Source organism: Panthera tigris, chromosome E1 (genome assembly GCF_018350195.1).
Source record: "Panthera tigris isolate Pti1 chromosome E1, P.tigris_Pti1_mat1.1, whole genome shotgun sequence".
In the NCBI taxonomy this organism is placed as follows: domain Eukaryota; kingdom Metazoa; phylum Chordata; class Mammalia; order Carnivora; family Felidae; genus Panthera; species Panthera tigris.
This window is the reverse complement of record NC_056673.1, coordinates 41933607-41951927: the sequence shown is the minus strand read 5'-3', so window position 1 is coordinate 41951927 and position 18321 is coordinate 41933607. Positions and strand designations below refer to the sequence as shown.

The 18321-nt window shown below is 52.0% G+C and overlaps 1 protein-coding gene across 1 annotated transcript; it reads right to left on the bottom strand.

Moving 5' to 3' along the window:
• Positions 1–1154: 1154 nt before the first annotated feature.
• Positions 1155–17488, bottom strand: HROB (homologous recombination factor with OB-fold). Its single transcript, XM_007093798.3, has 10 exons — positions 17264–17488; positions 16247–16297; positions 10297–11472; positions 8755–8838; positions 6905–7045; positions 6204–6312; positions 5931–6016; positions 5460–5585; positions 3978–4095; positions 1155–1869 (listed from the first exon to the last, which is right to left on the bottom strand). The coding sequence occupies exons 1-10, from the start codon at positions 17264–17266 to the stop codon at positions 1778–1780; spliced, it is 1986 nt and encodes a 661-aa protein (XP_007093860.1). The 5' UTR covers positions 17267–17488; the 3' UTR covers positions 1155–1777.
• Positions 17489–18321: the final 833 nt, after the last annotated feature.

Sequence of the window (18321 nt, the reverse complement as noted above, 5' to 3'; positions counted from 1 at the left end):
ACCAGAAGCCAGCTGAACATGGCGTTCTTAAAGCACTCGCTCACTTCAGCCTTGAGACAGGGAGCCAGGGGATCAGCCTTTCTTCGGGAAGAAAGAGATTAGCGCCTTCCCCCAGAGCGGCACCAGACCCACTGGAGGCCTCACGCACAGCAGCTTAGGGAAGGCTGAGGCCGACACAGGGGAGGCTGGCAGTCAGACTAGGGTCTTTAACCCACACCCCCTCAACCATGAGCTGGGGGATAATTCCTTTCTTCCCTTCATTCCAGAGAGGAAAACAATGTTGACAACTTGGTATAATCACACCTTGTACACATGCCCCTTGTCCAACTCTGGTCTGAAAGGTAGCACAGCAAAGCTACAGGACAAGGAACTGTTGGAAAACACGATAAAGTAGCGTTGGGTTATGACCCGACACATAAAACAAATACCCATGAGCCCACACTGATATAAATGTAGGACTGAATAAGAAATGAGGGAGAATCCCCAAAAATCTATACAGACATTCTGCCCTTGGAGAGGGTAGAACAGGACTCCTCATTCCTCAGCATGGGCAACACCTAGTGACTTTCTGCCAAAGAGGACAGTATGAAAAGAGAGAAGAAAATTTACAATGGAGAACCCTGACAAACGCCTCCTTCAGCCAGGTGGTCAAGGTCAACATCAACCCTTGATGTGTGGTCTTACTTCTGTGGTCTTCCTCCACAAGACACGTAGCCCTAGTCTCATCTTTTTTTTTTTTTTTTTTTTTTTTTTTTTTTTTTTTTAATGAGACAAATTCCAATAGGGGGCCTCCTGGAATATGCTGGACCCATACTCTTCCAAGCTGTCAAACTCATAAAAAACAAGGAGAGTCTGCCAGAGCCAGGAGGAGCCTGAGGAGACAGGACAACTGAATGGAATGTGGGGTCCTGGACCAGAAAAAGGACAGCAGGGAAACTGTAAATCTGAAGCAAGCACGAAGTCCAGTTAATAATCATAATGTACGGATACCGGTTCTTTGGTTGTAAGAAGTGTCCATGCTAACGTAAGATGCCGACAGGGAAACTGGGTGTGGGATACACAGGAACTCCCTGTATTATCTTTGCGATAATTCTGTAAATCTCAAACTGTCCAGAAGAAAAGTTTATGAAGAAAGAGACAGAGAGAGACAGAGAGAGAAGGAAAATGAGCGGCCTGGCTCCGCCCTGGCCAAAGCCCCGCTGGCAGGACAGACAGGACCAGGAGCAGCGAGGGTGGAGGGGAGAGGGAGGCGGGCGGAACAGGCAGCTGCTTTATTTCAGAACAAGACACCACAGCCACACCCCTGCCCCCCACACCTGGGAACCTTGGGCACGGGTGAGCTGGGCAGCCACAGGCCTCAAGAGACAAAGCAGAGGGAAGTCTGAGTGTGTTCCTTCCCCGACCGGAGGGACGGCCGCCACTGCTGTGGTGTGGCTCCTCAGGTGTTCAGGGGATAGGGAGTAAGGAGCTCAGGGGCCCCCAAAGTCAAGGTGAGGCAGGAGAGTGCCACACCTTCCCTGATGGCAGAAGGAACGGATGCACCCAAGGGCTTGGAGGACAGAGGAGCAGAAGAGCCACCCCTGGGCTGAGTTCCGGTATGAGTGACAGCAGCGGAGAGTCCGAGGGACAAGGGCGTTCCCAGGGAAAGCATCCAGGGTGGGGGCGGCCATAAAAGTCCTCAGCTGTGTTTATTCCCCAGTCGTGCCAGGCCTCCTCTCTCCCGGGGACCCGATCAGACACAACCGGGGCCTCGCTCGGGTGCTGAGAGGCTGCCTGCTCACGGTGGGTGCCTTGCCTCGGGGCAGTCCCAACTGCCGGTCCCACAGAAAAAGTCCTCAGGGAGCTCACTCAGGAGTCCATCTAGGTCATCTGCAGGGGAGATGGAGAGGGTAGGCAGACTTAGTGTCAGCGTTAGGGTTCCACGTGACTCAGGTCCAAAGCTCCTGCCCTTCAGGGAGGCCTGGACCAGGCCACACAGTTGGGCAGTGGTGACCACACTAATGGGCCCAAGGCCGGCCTGACTCCCACCTTCCCTCTGCTTCCCACACACACACACACACACACACACACACACACACACACACACACAAGGGGTACGGACAAAATGCCTGGGCCGTTCTGTCAAGAAAGACGCTTTGCCTGGGCCTCAGTGGTTCCTCTCTTTCCATCCAGAGTGCTTGAGCAGACAGACGTTCTCTAGTGCTACCCTCTCATTGGCCAGAGGGAGAAAAAAGGCGGGGAAAGCCATTTGAGGTGTTCAGAATCACGGCATTCCCTAATCTGGTTTCTCACCTCAAGAGCGTGAGACAACATCATCCCCTTCCCCAAAGGGCATTCAGGGGCGTTTGGAATGAAAGTAACTAGCCCTGACTGTAGTTCTCAGACGGGTGCTTGTGTCTGAGAACTTGGAAATGGAGCTTGGTACTGTTACTGCTGACACAGCAGCTAACACATACCGAGCGTGTGCTGTACCGGGTGCGGGGCCGCACCCGCCGTACTCACCCCTTCCTTCCAGTCCTCACAGTATACTTCATGGGGCAGTTCATGGTGCTTCCTGTTAGAATCCCCACTTTATTTGAGAGAACCGAGTTCAAAGAGGTCAAACGGCCTGCCCGTGGTGAGCCTACTCAAGCTCCATCCCATGCCAGAGCCACGGCTTCCAGCTAGAAAACTCCCGCGCCACGGACGGGATCAGGCCGCCCTCGGAGTAAGTCGGGCTGGAAACTACCCCTGCAGAGGTGAGTCTGGTCTGGCCACGTGATAAACATGGCTGCTGGAAGGATAGAAGCCTGTTTGGGGGCATTCAGAATTTGATTAAGGTGACCAGCCCTGTACTCGGGGAAGTGGGACTGAAATTTGCAACAAAAAAAGGTGCCCCTCACTAGCTACATTAGGACGGTTCGGGGAAACTCTATATTTAATGAAGGGGAATGAGCAATCAGTGAGGGCCTAGGAAACTGGGAATCAGAGTAAGAACGAGTATTGGCGTCTCCAGGCCCTATCCAGCCACCACGAGTAGTTGTCCGCTCGGCATGTCTGTCCCTACAGTGGAGACGTGACACCAGCCACAATATCGTACAGGCAAGTCTCCTCAGTCTCACTCCCTGACCACCGGTGACCTTCTGAGGATGGTTTGGCTTGTCAGCAAGCTTACTTACAAGGACATTGCAGAGAAGATTCCAGCATAAGGAGTACTTTCTCATAGGCTATAAGTAAATGGGCTCTGTGGTTTATCTGTTGGTCTAATGCGAAATTGGTTCATGTGAGACACTTAAAGATTTATTTATTTATTTAAGTAACCTCTACACCCGGTGTGGGGCTTGAACTCACAACCCTGAGATCAAGAATCGTACACTGTTCCGACTGAGCTAGTCAGGCGCCCCTAACGCGAGACACTTACCCATAATCTCAATGAACTGTGAGGCCAGACAGGGTTGAATTTATGGAATCGAAAAGCTAAGGCGCAGACTTGGATTGTGCTAGCTTCATCTGGGGGATGCTGCCCCCCGAGGAACAAGCTGGCTGTACCCTAACCCAGTATTTGGGCCTCTCGGGTCTGGGTCCTGGTCCCACACGGACGTGTGAGTCCTCAGCACCGCCTGCAGGGCCTCTGAGCTTGGTCAGGATACGGAAATCTGCCTCTGGGGTCTGGCCATCAGCCCACAGAAGACTCAAGCTGTGGCAGAAGGACGGTGCCGGTTCATCTCCTCCTTGTGGCTAAAAGCACACGGCCTGGAAATGGGGGAGACCTGTGGCTCACGCTGTATCTGCTTCATGTGGCCCCTATCACACCGGTAGTTAGTTCGGGGCCTTGCAGCCTGGCCAGAAAAGACACCACATCCGATTTCTGTAAGGTTGTGTAAGACCCAAAGATTCACAGGAGGAGGAGAAAGATGCAGCCAGGTTCTTCTGGCTGTGCTATTCAAGAGGAAATAGAAGGAGAACCTCTTTTGCTCCTGGGGAGCTGACTGCCTTACCTGCTTCTGGGAGTTCTTCCTCAGGGGATGCCCCTGCTTCTGCATCGTGCGCTGTTCTGAGGCCTCTTCCAGACTTCGCAGTCTCATGGTGGAGGCTGCCAGGGAAGCTCCCTGGGTCCTGGGAACAGACGGCCTGGTTACCAAAGCCTGTGTCCTGGATACCCCTCTGGACAATTCCACATCCACCCAGACGACCTCAATGGAATAGGTGGGGGTTCAGGAAAGACAATACAGAGGAGTGTGGCAGGGGCCAGTCACCCAGGGGAGGGAGATAAAAATACCCAACACCCAAAACAGCAGGTAATTAAAAAAACAAAACGATTTTTGGGCACTCTTCTTTCCTAATTTTGTTGGCATCTGGTGCTTTAGGAAATCTATATATAGTTGGAGCAGAGAGTGAAGAAGCCATTCAAAAATATGCTGAGGAGTTAGCCTGGGATTAAAAAGCTTTTAATAATCCCCACACTAGCTGATATATGAGCAGGTAGTGAAAATTAGTAATTAAACTGTTAACTATGGTTAGCCCTAGGGGATGGCAGCAGAGAAGAGTAAGTTACAAGCTTTGCTTTATTCTCTGTACCATTTTGATTTTTGTCAAGGGGTATGGATATCTTGAAACTTAAAAGAAAAAGAAAGATGATCTTTTGGAAGCAGGGTGATTTTGAGAAAATGTGGAAGGTTAAGGGGAAAGATAAGAGAAATGGAAGTAGGCCATTAGAGCCAAGGGTGGAGCGTGAACAGAAGTCATCAGGTCTAACCCGTTCATTTCAGAGATGAAGCAACAGCAGGGGCAGGGACGGGACTTGCCCAAGGTCACGTTACAAATTACCAGCAGAGTGGGGACATGACCCAGGTCTCCTGACCTCCAGGCTGGGCCATGATAACAACCCAGGATCCCGGGAAGCGTGGAAGTGGCCACAGAGGGGACACTGTGTGCCAAGTCAAGGCCAGGCTCTGCACTCTTAGCCTGGAGTGGAGCTGCCTGGAACCCCGGGCTCCTTTAGTTCCCAAGGGGGGTGTCCCCACCTGGCTTCTGTGTGGGTGCCGCCTCACCTAGCGTAGGTGGGGGCCAGGAGGGAAGATGCAGACTAAGTGCCGGCTCACCCGACAGTCTGTATGTAGCTCACTGTTCTCTGCCACCTGCAGCAGATCTGAGCCTCCGTCACTTACTGAGGGCCACACCCTCTGGGGGACGCACAACTTGCTTAGTTCTCAAGTGACTCCTATCCTCTCCAGTGCTCAAGCCTGCCATCAGATCACGATCCCCAAGAAGCCAGCTGCTCTAGGTCCTGTTACTGTGCCATCTGGCAGGCGGCTGGACCAGGAACAGAAGGAGATGACCCTGTCCCCAGAGGCATCTCTTCACCTCAGGGCAACTGCCCCCTTCACACCTCTGCTCCCCAGGGTGAAGGAGGGGAAGACACCAGAATATACAGGCAGAAAGCGGATCTCCCGGGCCCCGTTCCATCCCGCTCCTCTTACCTTGGGGAAGGGCAGAGATGGCTTGAGGAAGTTCCCATCCCCAGAATCTGGACCGTAAATATGGACCAGGTTGTTGGGCGTCACGTTGAGGTAGTGATTTCGGAGCGAAGGAGAAAACACTCCAACCTGGGGTCGAGGAAGGGGAAGGTCAGTGCCCTGACGGGGCGCTAAGATGCTGTCCCATGCCACCTGGTCCCCACCTGCCTCTCCCTCTCTGGCTTCTGCACCAGGCTCACCCAAACCGCTCCTGCCCCCGCCCTGTAGAAGCACATACCACACCCTCCTCCCCACACAACACAACCCCCCACCCCATCCCCATTCGCCCCACAGAATAGGAGGCGGGGTCTAGCACCAGCCCAACCATTCCTGGCCTGGGGACTGGGGAGGGAAGGGAGCCAGACGGACAACTCAGGGGCCTTTTCCAGGGTTGGGAGGGTTGGAGAGGAGGTCCCCATTTGGAGCCCCCCATACCTGCTTCAGCAGCAGCACTGAGCCAGGCTTCAGCTCACTCTGCCGGGCCTCGAGCAGCAACCTGTGCACCGTGCCCTGCATCTCTCCTGAAAATACCGCGCGGCCCATCAGTCTGGGTCAAGGACAGCGCAGTGACTGGTTTGGGCCCTGGCTGGGAAGTGGGCTGCTCACTGCCTCAATTTTCCCATCTGCAAATGAAGAGGGTGACTCCTCCTCATCTCCTGAACTCCACGAAGGCCACTCATCAGACACCCCCAGGACCTAACTTCTCACCCGTGGGGTCCTTGAAAACCACACTGGCGTCCATCGTGCTCCGACTCAGGGACTTGATCATCACTGCCATGTTGGGGACCTTGTTCCTGGGAAGCTGCCTCAGGGCTGCCTGGTTACAAGGAGAGGCATTTGCTGAGCAAGCCACATCCCACCTGTAAGGTTCCCAAGTGCACCAGGGCAACCGGAGGGGAGGAGGAGGGGAGGAGAGTACAGGTGCGGTGATGCTCTTTTTGTGGGGGGGCAAAAGGGCCGTCTGAAGGACCCATCCTGTCTCTCTCTAGCAGACCCGAAGCTGGCAGGTCCTTTCTGCCCCCTGCTTCCTTTCTCCAGCATATATGTATTTATAGAGAGCTACATCACAGCAGGCCACGAGAATGTGTCTGCATATGACCCTTGACCTCTAGGGAGCTCGAAGGGTAACCGTGTGCTTACCCCCGCCTCATCCAGGGCCTGGATGTGCAGAGACATAGCCATAACCCACTTTCTGCTTCCACCTGTGCCTGATACTGTCGATGCTAGTGAAATGCTAGGTGAGCGGAAGATGATACAACCAAAAGGGACCCCGTGCTGCTGCTCAGAGACAGGCCTGGGGTAAGAGGGAGCAAACGGGCAGCCCCTTTCCTAAGGTGGAGTAGGACAGCAGGTTGGTAGGAAGGGTAAAAACGGTCTTTCTTGCACATCTCAGCACCCAGGACCCTTACCTTCCGCAGCACCATGACGATGCTATAGGTACAGAGAAAGCAGGTGGGGTCTCTCTCCTCCAGGCCCAGAGCAGATTTCATGGCCAGCCAGGGCCCTCGCCCAAAATCCTCCTCCACCGACGCCTGGGAACTAGTAACAATCTGGCACCACAGAGCAGAGGGGGAGCCTGTGTTAATGGACCCACCTTGCTACAGACCTTGACCGAGACAGGATGGAGGGGTGGGAGGGAAGGGCACATTCCCTGCAACACGGTAGCCACAGTCTCTGCTTTTGTTTATCCCCTAGGTCTCAGAATGGTACGTGAGATCTGGTTGCACAGCACATCTTTCATTTAACAGCAATAGCAAAGGAGCTCCTTGTTTATTTTATTTCATCTTAGGGCACCTGGGTGGCTCAGTCGTTAAGCATCTGACTTCGACTCAGCTCGTGATCTCACGGTTCATGAGTTCGAGTCCCACATTGGGTGAGCACAAGCCCCGCTTCGGGTGAGCCCCACTCTCTCTCTCACCCCTCTTTCTCTCTCTCCCTCTGCCCCTCCTGGGATCCTCTCTCTCTCTCTCTTTGTCCCTCACTCACTTGCACCCTCTCTCTCAAAAATTTTTTTTAAATTTTAAATCAGTTCCTGACTTTAGTTGTCCTGAAGCAAATGATGGTCTATCCATGCTTGTCTCTTGTGTAACAGCCTTGAAAAGTCTTAGGGCCAGGGAGCCCCCACTTACATTGATAGGCTTTCACAGTGCCTTAAGTCATTTCGAAACAGTCATATTTTATTTGGGATGCCTCTGGCTTAACTATTAACCTTCTTATATTAAAAAATGCTCATATTAAAAAAACGCCTGGGTGGCTCAGTCGGTTAAGCGTCTGGCTTCGGCTCAGGTCATGATCTCGTGGTTCATGGGTTCGAGCCCCGGGTTGGGCTCTGCGCCGACAGCTCGGAGCCTGGAGCCTGCTTCAGATTCTGTGTCTCCCTCTCTCTTTACCCTCCCCTGCCCGCACTCTGTGTCCTCTCTGAAAAATAAACGTTAAAAAGAAAAAAAAAATGCTTTGAACCCAGAGGAGTATTTGCTGCTTTGGACCTGAAGCGGACTGATAGATCTGTGGAACTACAGCAAAGAGAAAAACTGCTAGAGAATTAAAAGCAAAAGTGGGTGTGAGGGCAGAGTAGGTCAACGAGAATCCCAGTGAGGAGGAAAGATGGGTCTCCCCCACCAAAAAGGAATCTACTGGAGGCAAGATGAAGGCAGATCGTTCCCCACTCAATTCTCAGAAACCTGAGAGGAGGGGTTCCTGAGATACAATATCCTAATACCTATTACGCTCCCCTCCCCTGAGGAAAGACGGGAGTTAGCTGGGCCTTTCTTTCTTTTTTTTCAACTTTTTATTTTATTTTATTTTATTTTTTTAATTTATTTTTTGGGACAGAGAGAGACAGAGCATGAACGGGGGAGGGGCAGAGAGAGAGGGAGACACAGAATCGGAAACAGGCTCCAGGCTCCGAGCCATCAGCCCAGAGCCCGACGCGGGGCTCAAACTCACGGACAATGAGATCGTGACCTGGCTGAAGTCGGACGCTTAACCGACTGCGCCACCCAGGCGCCCCAAGGGGCCTTTCTTTCTTAGAGGAGTAGGGAAGACCGGACCCCTGGCCTCGGTCAGCATCAGGACGGGCTTCACTTTGTGCCAGGAGAATCGCCACTTCCCCAAAGGGCCTTTGCCACGTGCCCTTTGGTGCGTCACCGCGGGGAGGCCTGGCAGCATAGACTCTGCTTCTCAACTCCTAAAACGTGCAGGGATGTCCCTCACTCTTAAGTGATGCCCAGGAAGTGAACATCCGCAGGGAACCAGTTACCTCGGCCCGGAATTTAGCCAGGGCACCATGAGTCGGAGTCTGGGGTGTGGAAACCATGATCTCCTCCAGATTTTTCCCACTGTGCTGCAAGGGGAGAGAGAAGAAGGCGAGAGCGAGCTCAGCAGCTGTTATTTACAAATTGCAGCTTCTTGTCTGGGTTACATAATGAGTTCAGGAAACTATCAGGGACAATTAACACATATTACGTCTCTCCTAACGAAGTCTCAGGAGCCTGAGACTCGTTGGCAGCTCAAAAAAAGATGCTTTGGGGACTGTTTTGGGAATGTGAGGGAGCTGGAGCTGGCCCAGGAACAAAACCCAGGGCTTCCTGAAGGAGGCAATGACCCGGATAGAGAGGCCTGGGCTAGGCAAAGGGGCAGCTTTCCCCACATCCCTTCTCAGGGACCGAACCCTTCGCTGCAGAGATCTAGCCCAGGAGGAAGGTAGATGGCCTCCTTGGATTTCCCTTAAAGTGCCAGCGAAGAGCAAGGAACAGGTAGAAATTATCTGAACCGCCCTAAAACGTGAGAAAAGGAGCACACCAATCACCACCAGACCAGACCCGCAGAATCCCGTTATCTGGGATCTGATCCAAGATGGTTTGACGGATACTGTCCCTCCACCACCGCTGAAATTCAAACTCTCAGCACAGCCCGGCTTCCCCACGCCGACCCCGCACACCAGCCACAGCGAGCTGTGCTCTGCGCCTCTGATGGCATCTTGCTCTTACGCCGCTGTGCCTTCGCACACGTTCTTCCCGGTGTTGCCACCGCTGACATGCCTCCCGGAGCACAGCCTTCCTACACACACCTGTTAACGTCCTAGCCCTCCCTCCAAAGCCCACTCGGTAAGCATAAGGAGTCCAGTGTCTCCCCTGCACCTAGGGAATGACCTCTACTCACACTATGCATTTTATGCCTAATCGCTCGTTACTATGCATTTTATGCCTAATCGCTCGTTCGCGTCTGCTTCTTCCACTGCGCTGGAACTACTTCTGTTTTAACCTCTGCATTCCCAGTTCCAAGCGAACTGACCAACACATACAAGTCCTTAGGAAACAGACGTGAATGAATCTGCCTTGCCTTAGTGCTAGCAAACAGGAGGTGCTCAACAGAAGAATAAAGGTTGTGAGGTTCTCAGAGCCAAAGCACCTCTCTCGCCTGTGGTTTTTCAAGCACTTGATTTCTTTCTTCCCACTTTTTTTGACTTCTTCTACCACTTGGAAAGCCCCCCTCTCTGGGGTGCCTGCGTGGCTCAGTTGGTTAAATACCCGACTTCGGATCAGGTCATAATCTCGCGGTTTGTGGATTCGAGGCCCGCGTCAGGCTCTGTGCTGACAGATCCGAGCCAGGATCCTGCTTCGGATTCTGTGTCTCCCTCTCTCTCAAATAAAATAAACACTAAAAAAAAACAAAACAGCCCTCTCTCTGCACTTTCTCCTTCCCTCCCTCCCCCAGGAGTGAAGATATTCTGGGACCAGATTCTCCCCCTTGTCCCCGCAATGTCCTGGACCCCTTCTGCCAACGAGAAGCCGTCACTCACCTGGTGGGGCAGGATCCCTGCGGGGCCAGGGAAGCGGCGGGTTTTGGTGCGGGCGGGTCGCTGGGGTGTCCGGTTGGCAGCAGTGACCAGCTGCACCAGGTGGTTGGTGACTATGGGTGGCTGGAGAACTGCTTGGGGAACCAGGGAGGAATGGGGGCTCTTTGGGGTGCCGGCAGGACACTTGACGGAAGCCGCTGGAGCTCGGGGTTGTAAGGGGCTCCGAGGAAATAACGCAGAGATAGTCCTCGAGGGAGTAGAACAGATCGAGTTGGGAGTTCGTGGTCCAGGAAGGTGAGATTTGCCACGTAAGCAGGCATTTGGACGTTGGAATGACTGACCAGGGAAAGGACTTTGCGGGCTGCTCTGAACAGGCCGGCCAGCAGCTCGGAGAGGCTGTGCCGCTCGAAGAACAGGCCCCTGAGGGCAGGCTTCCGAGTGGGGTTGCTGAGCAGGAACTGTTGAGGCAGTTGGGGTAGGAAGGTTGCTCACGGCACCGGGTCTCAGGTGGGGCTGTGCAGTCCTACAGTGGACCCCAGGTGCTGGGGGCTCATTGTCGGCTGACATGACACTCGTTATGTGGGAGGCAGGCGTGGGCCCCTTTTGGCAAGACCTGCTCAGCTCAGCTACGCGAGCCTTTTTAGCCAAAGCTAAGTCCTCCTGCTGCCAGGTGGGCGGGATTCCCGTGGCCTCACTGCTGATTCCAAGTTCCGGCTCCACGCCAGGCCCCTCCAGCTCCATGCTTGCCAGGACCTTATCAAATTCATCTTGTTCAGGCCCCTCAAAGCCACTAATCACCTGCTGTTGGCTCTCAAAGGTGAGCAGGGGGCGGGAGGCTGATGTCTGGGGTCTCGCTGGCTCTTTGAGCACTTCTGGCAGGGTCACTCGTCTCTGATGGCCAGTCCAGTTGCTAGAAGTCGAGACAGGCCTTAGGGGGGCTGTTCCTATGGAAGGTGGGTCCCTGATGGCCCTGGGCATGCTGGAGGTAGGTAGGCGGAGTCCCAGGGCTGACGGGCCCAAAGCCTCTGAAGGAGCAGTGGGGCATGACAGCAGCTGCCCAGAAGACTGTGCCGGCACGGTCTCCTGTGGCCTAGAAGAGACAGGTCTCAGGCATCCAGCATTCAAAGGCCGTGAGCCAGCAAACTCGTTCTCTGCATCCTCCACAGCAGATAAAAAATCCTACAAAGAAGCAGAGATAGTGGGTCTTGGCATCTGGAAATCAAGAAACACACTCTGTCTCTCTTTTTTTTAACGTTTATTTATTTATTTTTGAGAGAGAGAGAGAGAGAGAGAGAGAGAGAGAGAGAGAGCGCGCGCGCACACCCACACATACAAGTGGGGGGTGGGGCAGACAGAGAGGGAGACCAGAGAATCCCAAGCAGGCTCCGTGCTGTCAGCACAGAGCCCAACACAGGGCTTGAACTCAGGAACTGTGAAACTGAGCCAAAAATATGAGCTGGACACTCAACCGACTGAGCCACCCAGGTGCCCCAAAGGAACACTCTTGCTCTTACTGTTTCATGTATGTGGCGTGTATATAAGCACAGATATATGCAAGTGAGAAACCAAGCCATGAAAGGCAACGGTGGAGTCTCTCACCATCTTTGACCTTGTCTATGAGCCCACCTCCAGACTTTTTTTTTTTTTTTTAAAGATTTTATTTCTAAGTAGTATCTATATCCAACGTGGGGCTCGAATTTACAACCTAGAGATCGAGTCCCATGCTCCACAGGGGCGCCTCGTGGCTCAGTCGGTTAAGCATCTGACTTCAGCCCAGGTCATGATCTCACAGGTTGTGAGTTTGAGCCCCATGTCAGGCTCTGTGCTGACAGCTCAGAGCCTGGAGCCTGCTTTAGATTCTAGGTCTTCCTCTCTCTCTCTGCCCCTCCCCTGCTCATGCTCTGTCTCTCTCTCCTTCAAAAATAAATAAATGTTAAAAAAAAAAAAAAAAAAAGTCTCATGTTCCACCCACTGAGCCAGCCAGGTGCCCCAGAATGTTTCTGGTAGAAGCCTGGAGGTGGTGGGATGCCTGGCTAGCTCAGTCGGTGGAGCATGGGACTCTAGATCTCAGGGTTGTAAGTTTGAGCCCACGTTGGGTATAGAGATTAGTTAAAAATAAAATCTTTAAAAAAAAAAAAGGAAATAAGGAATGAAAGAAACATTCTTTAAAAAAAAATTTTTTTATAACGTTTATTTATTTTGAGACAGACAGAGCATGTATGGGGGAGGGTCAAAGAGGGGGAGACACAGAATCTGAAACAGGCTCCAGGCTCTGAGCTGTCAGCACAGAGCCCGACGCGGGGCTCGAACTCACAGACCGAGAAATCATGACCTGAGCTGAAGTCGGCCGCTTAACCGACTGAGCCACCCAGGTGCCCCAAGAAACAAACATTCTAAGGCTAAGTCTTCAGGTAGCTTCTCTCGGGGGACAGGGAAGCGGTGGCAGTCAGGGGAGTGGCAGGAGAAGCAAACATACCAGGGCACAAAGGAATCCAATCACCCAAGGCCACACACCCATCTCAAGAAAACAAGCTTTCTGGTGTCCAGCCTGTGCAACAGGGGTCTATCCAGCTGGTCATGCTGCCTGTTCTCAACGCACTCCTCCCCCCTCCTCCACCACACACACACACACACACACACACACACACACACACACACACACACAGCCTTCACTAAGCCAGAGGCCTTGGATCCAGCAAAATAGGCAGAAGTTAAATATAGCTTTTCAGGCAAGTTAAATTAAGTATGGATTCCAGTTGGGAAGCAAGGTGAGATTGACACCTTCGAGAGCAACAGACCTGTTCTGAGGGTGTTTTTGAGTTAGAACTGCTGATTTAACTGACAGGAAGGTCCCCTCCACCCCCAACCCGTGCTGCTGCATTGGAGTGTCTGGGCCAGAGAAAGGTTTTTTCTGGCTTTGTGTATTATCGGGGGTGTAGCATACTCTAGCAGGACTATCATGGGATTTAGCAATAATAACAATATTAGAATTACAGCAGCAATAAAATCCTGATGATCCTGGAGGTTGACAGATCCCTTTTCTCCTAAAGAGCTCACTCATAGGGGTGCCTGGGTGGCTCAGTCGGCTGAGTTTCCGACTCTGGCTGAGGTCATGATCTCGCGTCTGTGAGTTTGAGCCCCGCGTCGGGCTCTGTGCTGACAGCTCTGAGCCTGGAACCCACTTTGGATTCTGTGTCTCTCCCTCTGTCCCACCCCACCCTCAGGCTCTGTCTCTCTCTCTCTCAAAATAAATAAATAAACATTAAAAAAAAGAAAAGAGCTCACTCTTAGACATGATGTCATCTGCCTTGGGAAGGGGGAAACGGACTGGCCATGGAACAGAAACTTGAACTGTCAGAGTCCTTCACTCTTCTTTTTTTTTTTTTTAAAAGTAATCTCTATGCCCAATGTAGGACTTGAACTCACGACCCCAAGATCAAGAGTCAACGTGCTCTACCCACTGAGCTGGCCAGGCACCCCACAGACCTTCATTCTTTTTTTAAAAAAACTTTTTTTAATGTTTATTTATTTCTGAGGCAGAGAGAGACAGAGCATGAGTGGGAGAGGGGTGGAGAGGGAGGGAGACACAGAACCAGAATCAGAAGCAGGCTCCAGGCTCTGAGCTGTCAGCACGGAGCCTGATGTGGGCTCGAACTCATGGACCGTGAGTCATGAGACCTGAACCGAAGTCAGTCGCTCAACTGACTGAGCCACCCAGGTGTCCTGAGACCTTCATCCTTAATCCCATTGCTGGCCCAGCCGTCTTACCATCACCTGGTAAGAACCAAGTGGGGCACTTAGCCACTTTTGCAGCCTGTAAATACACATCTACAAAGCTGAAAGACAAGGACAAGGACACATCTCCTTGACAAAGCTGGCAATTTTGAATTTTTTTAAAAACCGAATTAAAGTCCCCAAGTGATAACAAAAACATGTAACAATCTGAAACCATGCCGGGTGCCAGGGACCATGTAAACATTTTACCAGAATTCTCGCAATGAATTTTCACAATGGCCCTAATAGATATTATTATTCCTGTTTTATGGATTCAGAAATGGAGACTCAAAGAAGTTAAGTACCTTCACAGAATCAGGATTAGAACTCCTATGTGCCCCTGTCACTATGTCTTAGGGCTTCTGTGAATGAGCAAAGCCAGAGACTGATTTTTTTTTTTAATGTTTTTTTTTTTTTTTTAATGTTTATTTATTTTTGAGACAGAGAGAGACAGAGCATGAACAGGGGAGGGGCAGAGAGACAGGGAGACACAGAATCTGAAACAGGCTCCAGGCTCTGAGCTGTCAGCACAGAGCCTGACGCGGGGCTCGAACTCACAGACCGTGAGATCATGACCTGAGCTGAAGTCGGACGCTTAACCGACTGAGCCACCCAGGCGCCCCCAGAGACTGATTTTTAAGGGATCTGAGGAAGTTCTGTTTTCCCTTTCAAACCTCAGGTTCCAAAAGCCTCAAAAGAACTGTGAAAAGGACTGTGGGGCCCCGGTGCAGCATTCATCACCATACTAGGTACAAACTGGGCATCTGGACAAATTCTAAATGTGATTTTTATGTTATTTACTAAACATGATTAAAAAAATTTTTTTTAATGTTTATTTTTGAGAGAGAGAGGCAGAGCATGAGCAGGGGAGGGGCAGAGAGAGAGAGACACAGAATCTGAAGCAGGCTCCAGGCTCTGAGCTGTCAGCACAGAGCCTGATGTGGGGCTTGAACCCACGAACCATGTAAGATCATGACCTGAGCTGGAGTCAGATGCTTAACTGACTGAGTGCCCCATTCCTAAACATGATTTTTATTTTTCTTTTTAATTTTTTTTTTTTTTAACGTTTATTTTTGAGACAGAGCATGAACAGGGGAGGGGCAGAGAGAGAGGGAGACACAGAATCTGAAACAGGCTCCAGGCTCTAAGCTGTCAGCACAGAGCCTGACACGGGGCTTGAACTCACGGACCGTGAGATCATGACCTGAGCCGAAGTCAGACGCCTAACCGACCGAGCCACCCAGGCGCCCCCTTAAACATGATTTTTAAAGCACAGAGCTGGGAGACAAAAAATAGGCTGGAATGGCTTGTCGCCGATAAAGTAAAGCAATTCTACTCTATAAATGCAGCTTGATAGTTTCCATATATGTAGACTGGAATCAGGAGGCGAGGACCTCACCCGGATTGTTGGTGCTGTATTCTTAAGCAGGTTAATTTACCTATTTGGGTTTTACTCACTTCAATCCTACCTCTTTCTGAAAAGGATTTCAGGTAGCAATTTTGGGCCTCCCAGATGAAACTATATCCATTGGATCTGAGCAGGAAGAGAGCTGTGGGGATGGCTAGCTTGTTCAGTGATCTCTGACTATACCCCCAGATTAGAAATAGCCCTGCCTGGGCCCATCCCTAGAAGTCCTGGTTTAATTGGTATGTGTTAGGGCCTCAGCAGGGGTGATTCTAATGTGCTGGCTTCCGATCCAGTCTAATCCCTCATCTTCTGAGAAAGAGGGAAGGGAAGAGCCTTTGGAGCAAAAGAATCTCTCTCATACTGTAGAAAACAGAAGGCCAGAGAATGAAGTAATTTTCCCTGGCTCACATAGCCACTTGGCGACTGACCTCAGGCCTCCCGTCATCCAGTCACTGTGTTGTCTCTGGCTCTCCATAAACTTTCTTTCCCACCTCAAGTATGTCATCGTAAAGGTGAATCGCATCATCCACATAATATCGCTTCCAGACCAGGGCCCTTACCATTTAGGCACCTCACGTCTCTGGCTTTGTGTTTCTAAAACGGTTAAGTAGGCTGTTTACATGTCTCATGTTTTCTCAGCCTCTCACACACAGAAAAGCTATACATGTCAAAAGAAAGGAGGCTGGGGCAGGCTGCTTCGAAATGTTCTGAGTCTGGGTGTTTACAACTCAAGACCTCCTCTGCTATCTCTGATCACCAACACTTCCTTACCTCATCTTCAAACTCCTCTTCCACAGTAAACAGCTTCTGCAAACTGCATGCCTGAGAGGAAAACAAAGCAATTGAGGTTGGAGGAGAAATTCTGCTTGCAAGTACATTCTGTCCTCACTACGCTTCTTTCCAATTCTAACACGACCACCAGGTGTACTGTTTTTTATTTTTATTTTTTTGCTAGTGCTGAGGGAGGAATAAGGGATGAGGAGGGGAGAGATGGGATTTACTTAAAGGCTTGGATGATTTAGAATCCCTTCTTGTAAAATAATCCACGCAGATCCAGCTGCATTAGCCCTGGGAGAGGGGGGAGGAGGCAACAGGAAGGCTGCCAGAGGGAACCTGGGTCATTCTTTGGACTCCGCGCCGTGCACATGGGCCTAAGGATTTTGCAACATCCCAAAGACCCGGCCTGGGGAACCCATGTCAAACAAGAGAGAGGCCACCATAAATCCAAGCATGCCCAGCAGTGCTAGTGGCCTTGTTTCTGAAAGCCAAACCAGTGGTTTCCTTCTATCTAATCCCATGCCCCGAAGCCAGCGTCCCAGGAGGGTAGGATGTCCCAGTCCACGGTTCCTTCTTTCTAGGCAGCAGGGCTACTATGGCCAGCTCTTAGACTGGCGTCAAACTCAAGAGCAGCGGGCTGTGCCTAAACCCCGGTTGCCAAAAGAGCAAGAGCTACAGTTAGGCACCCCCACCCCCAAGCGTCCAAGGATCAGAGTGTCCGGGTTAGGTGGAGGGGGTGGGGGCTCCGGAGGCGTGACGTTTGAGCCCACCGGGGAGGATGACCAGGAGTTCTCCAAGAAGAGATGGAAGGCAACAGGAGAGAAACTGAGGCCCAGAGGGAGGGAGGTGTGTGGCGAGGACCTTCCCAAGGGTCTCCGGGCAAGCACTGACTAGAACCTAGGTCTCCCGAAGCCACCAAGCTCTGACCCAAACCCTAGCCGGCCTTGCAGCTAGCACGAGAGAAGGGCTGGAAGCCGGAAGGCAGTTCTGCGGCCTCGGGCGCGGCATTACCATGGCGACGGCCGGCGGGCTCCGGCGAGGGGGGGTGGCCGGGAAGCCCCCGACTCGAGGGGTCGCCGGGGCCTCGGTCTTGGTTGCGGTGGGAGCGTCGGAGTCCGGGCCGCACGGTCTCTGAGGCGAGGTCGGAGAAAGGCTACTCAGCGACCCTGGCGGGGGCCGACAAACCCGGGAAGCCGAGCACCAGCGCCCGAGGCCACTTTCGAAGTGGCCGCGACTCCCGAGTCTCCGCCCTCTTAAAGGGGCTGGCCTATTTCTATCCCGCCGACACAAAGGCCCTTCCTCCGTCAGTCTTCCGCCTCGGCCTTAAAGGGAAATGAACGGGCTCTCGGTCGCCCCCCAGCGGCCCCTCGGGTCAGGTCGGCGGCTTCAACAGGAGTTCTGGGAGAGCAGGCTGGGAATCCTGGGTCCCCAGTGCCGCCCACACCCTCCTCTCTAGAGTTAAGCACACCAGGGACCTGGCACTAGAGCGTGAGTCTCATTCACATCAGAATCCGCCCCATTGGTCTGTCTATCCATTCATCTGTCCATCCATCCTTGCAACACGTAGGTATTAAGCAAAGATGTTCTTGGTCTTGCTCTTTTATCCTTCATATTTCAGCTTAGATCTCAGATCTTCCCTGTCACTGGTCTCTCAGGTAACATCCCTCCGCCCATGGTTTACATCTTTATTGTGTGTCTTCCTCACTAAAATATGAGCTCCCGGGTTTCAGTACCAAAACCAAAACAAACCAATCAAACAACAAACAAGCAAAAAATATGAGTTCCATGGGGGCAGGGACTTTGGCTTGTTCAACTTTGTATCTCCAGCACTTAGCACAACGCTCAATAGAATTATTGAATGAATGACACAATGACTACCGTGTATCTGGCACAATGCTTAACACTGGGGATAGAGACGTTAAGAAGAGTCCTTGTCCCTCAAGTTCACAAGTCAAGGAGATATAGGTCAAAAAATAGTCTAGGATAGTTGTGCAGAGAGATGCACAGGGTCCCAGTGAGCTGGCATAGCTAGTTAGCTCTTATCACTGAGCCAGTCCTCAGTCCTCCTG

Bases quoted from the DNA above. Each gene is read 5' to 3' on its own strand.
- HROB (XM_007093798.3), bottom strand. The intron at 7,046-8,754 runs GTAACTGGTTCC...CTGTGGTGCCAG, and splicing joins TGGCTAAATTCCGGGCCGAG to ATTGTTACTAGTTCCCAGGC. The intron at 6,017-6,203 runs GTGAGAAGTTAG...CGGTATTTTCAG, and splicing joins GGTTTTCAAGGACCCCACGG to GAGAGATGCAGGGCACGGTG.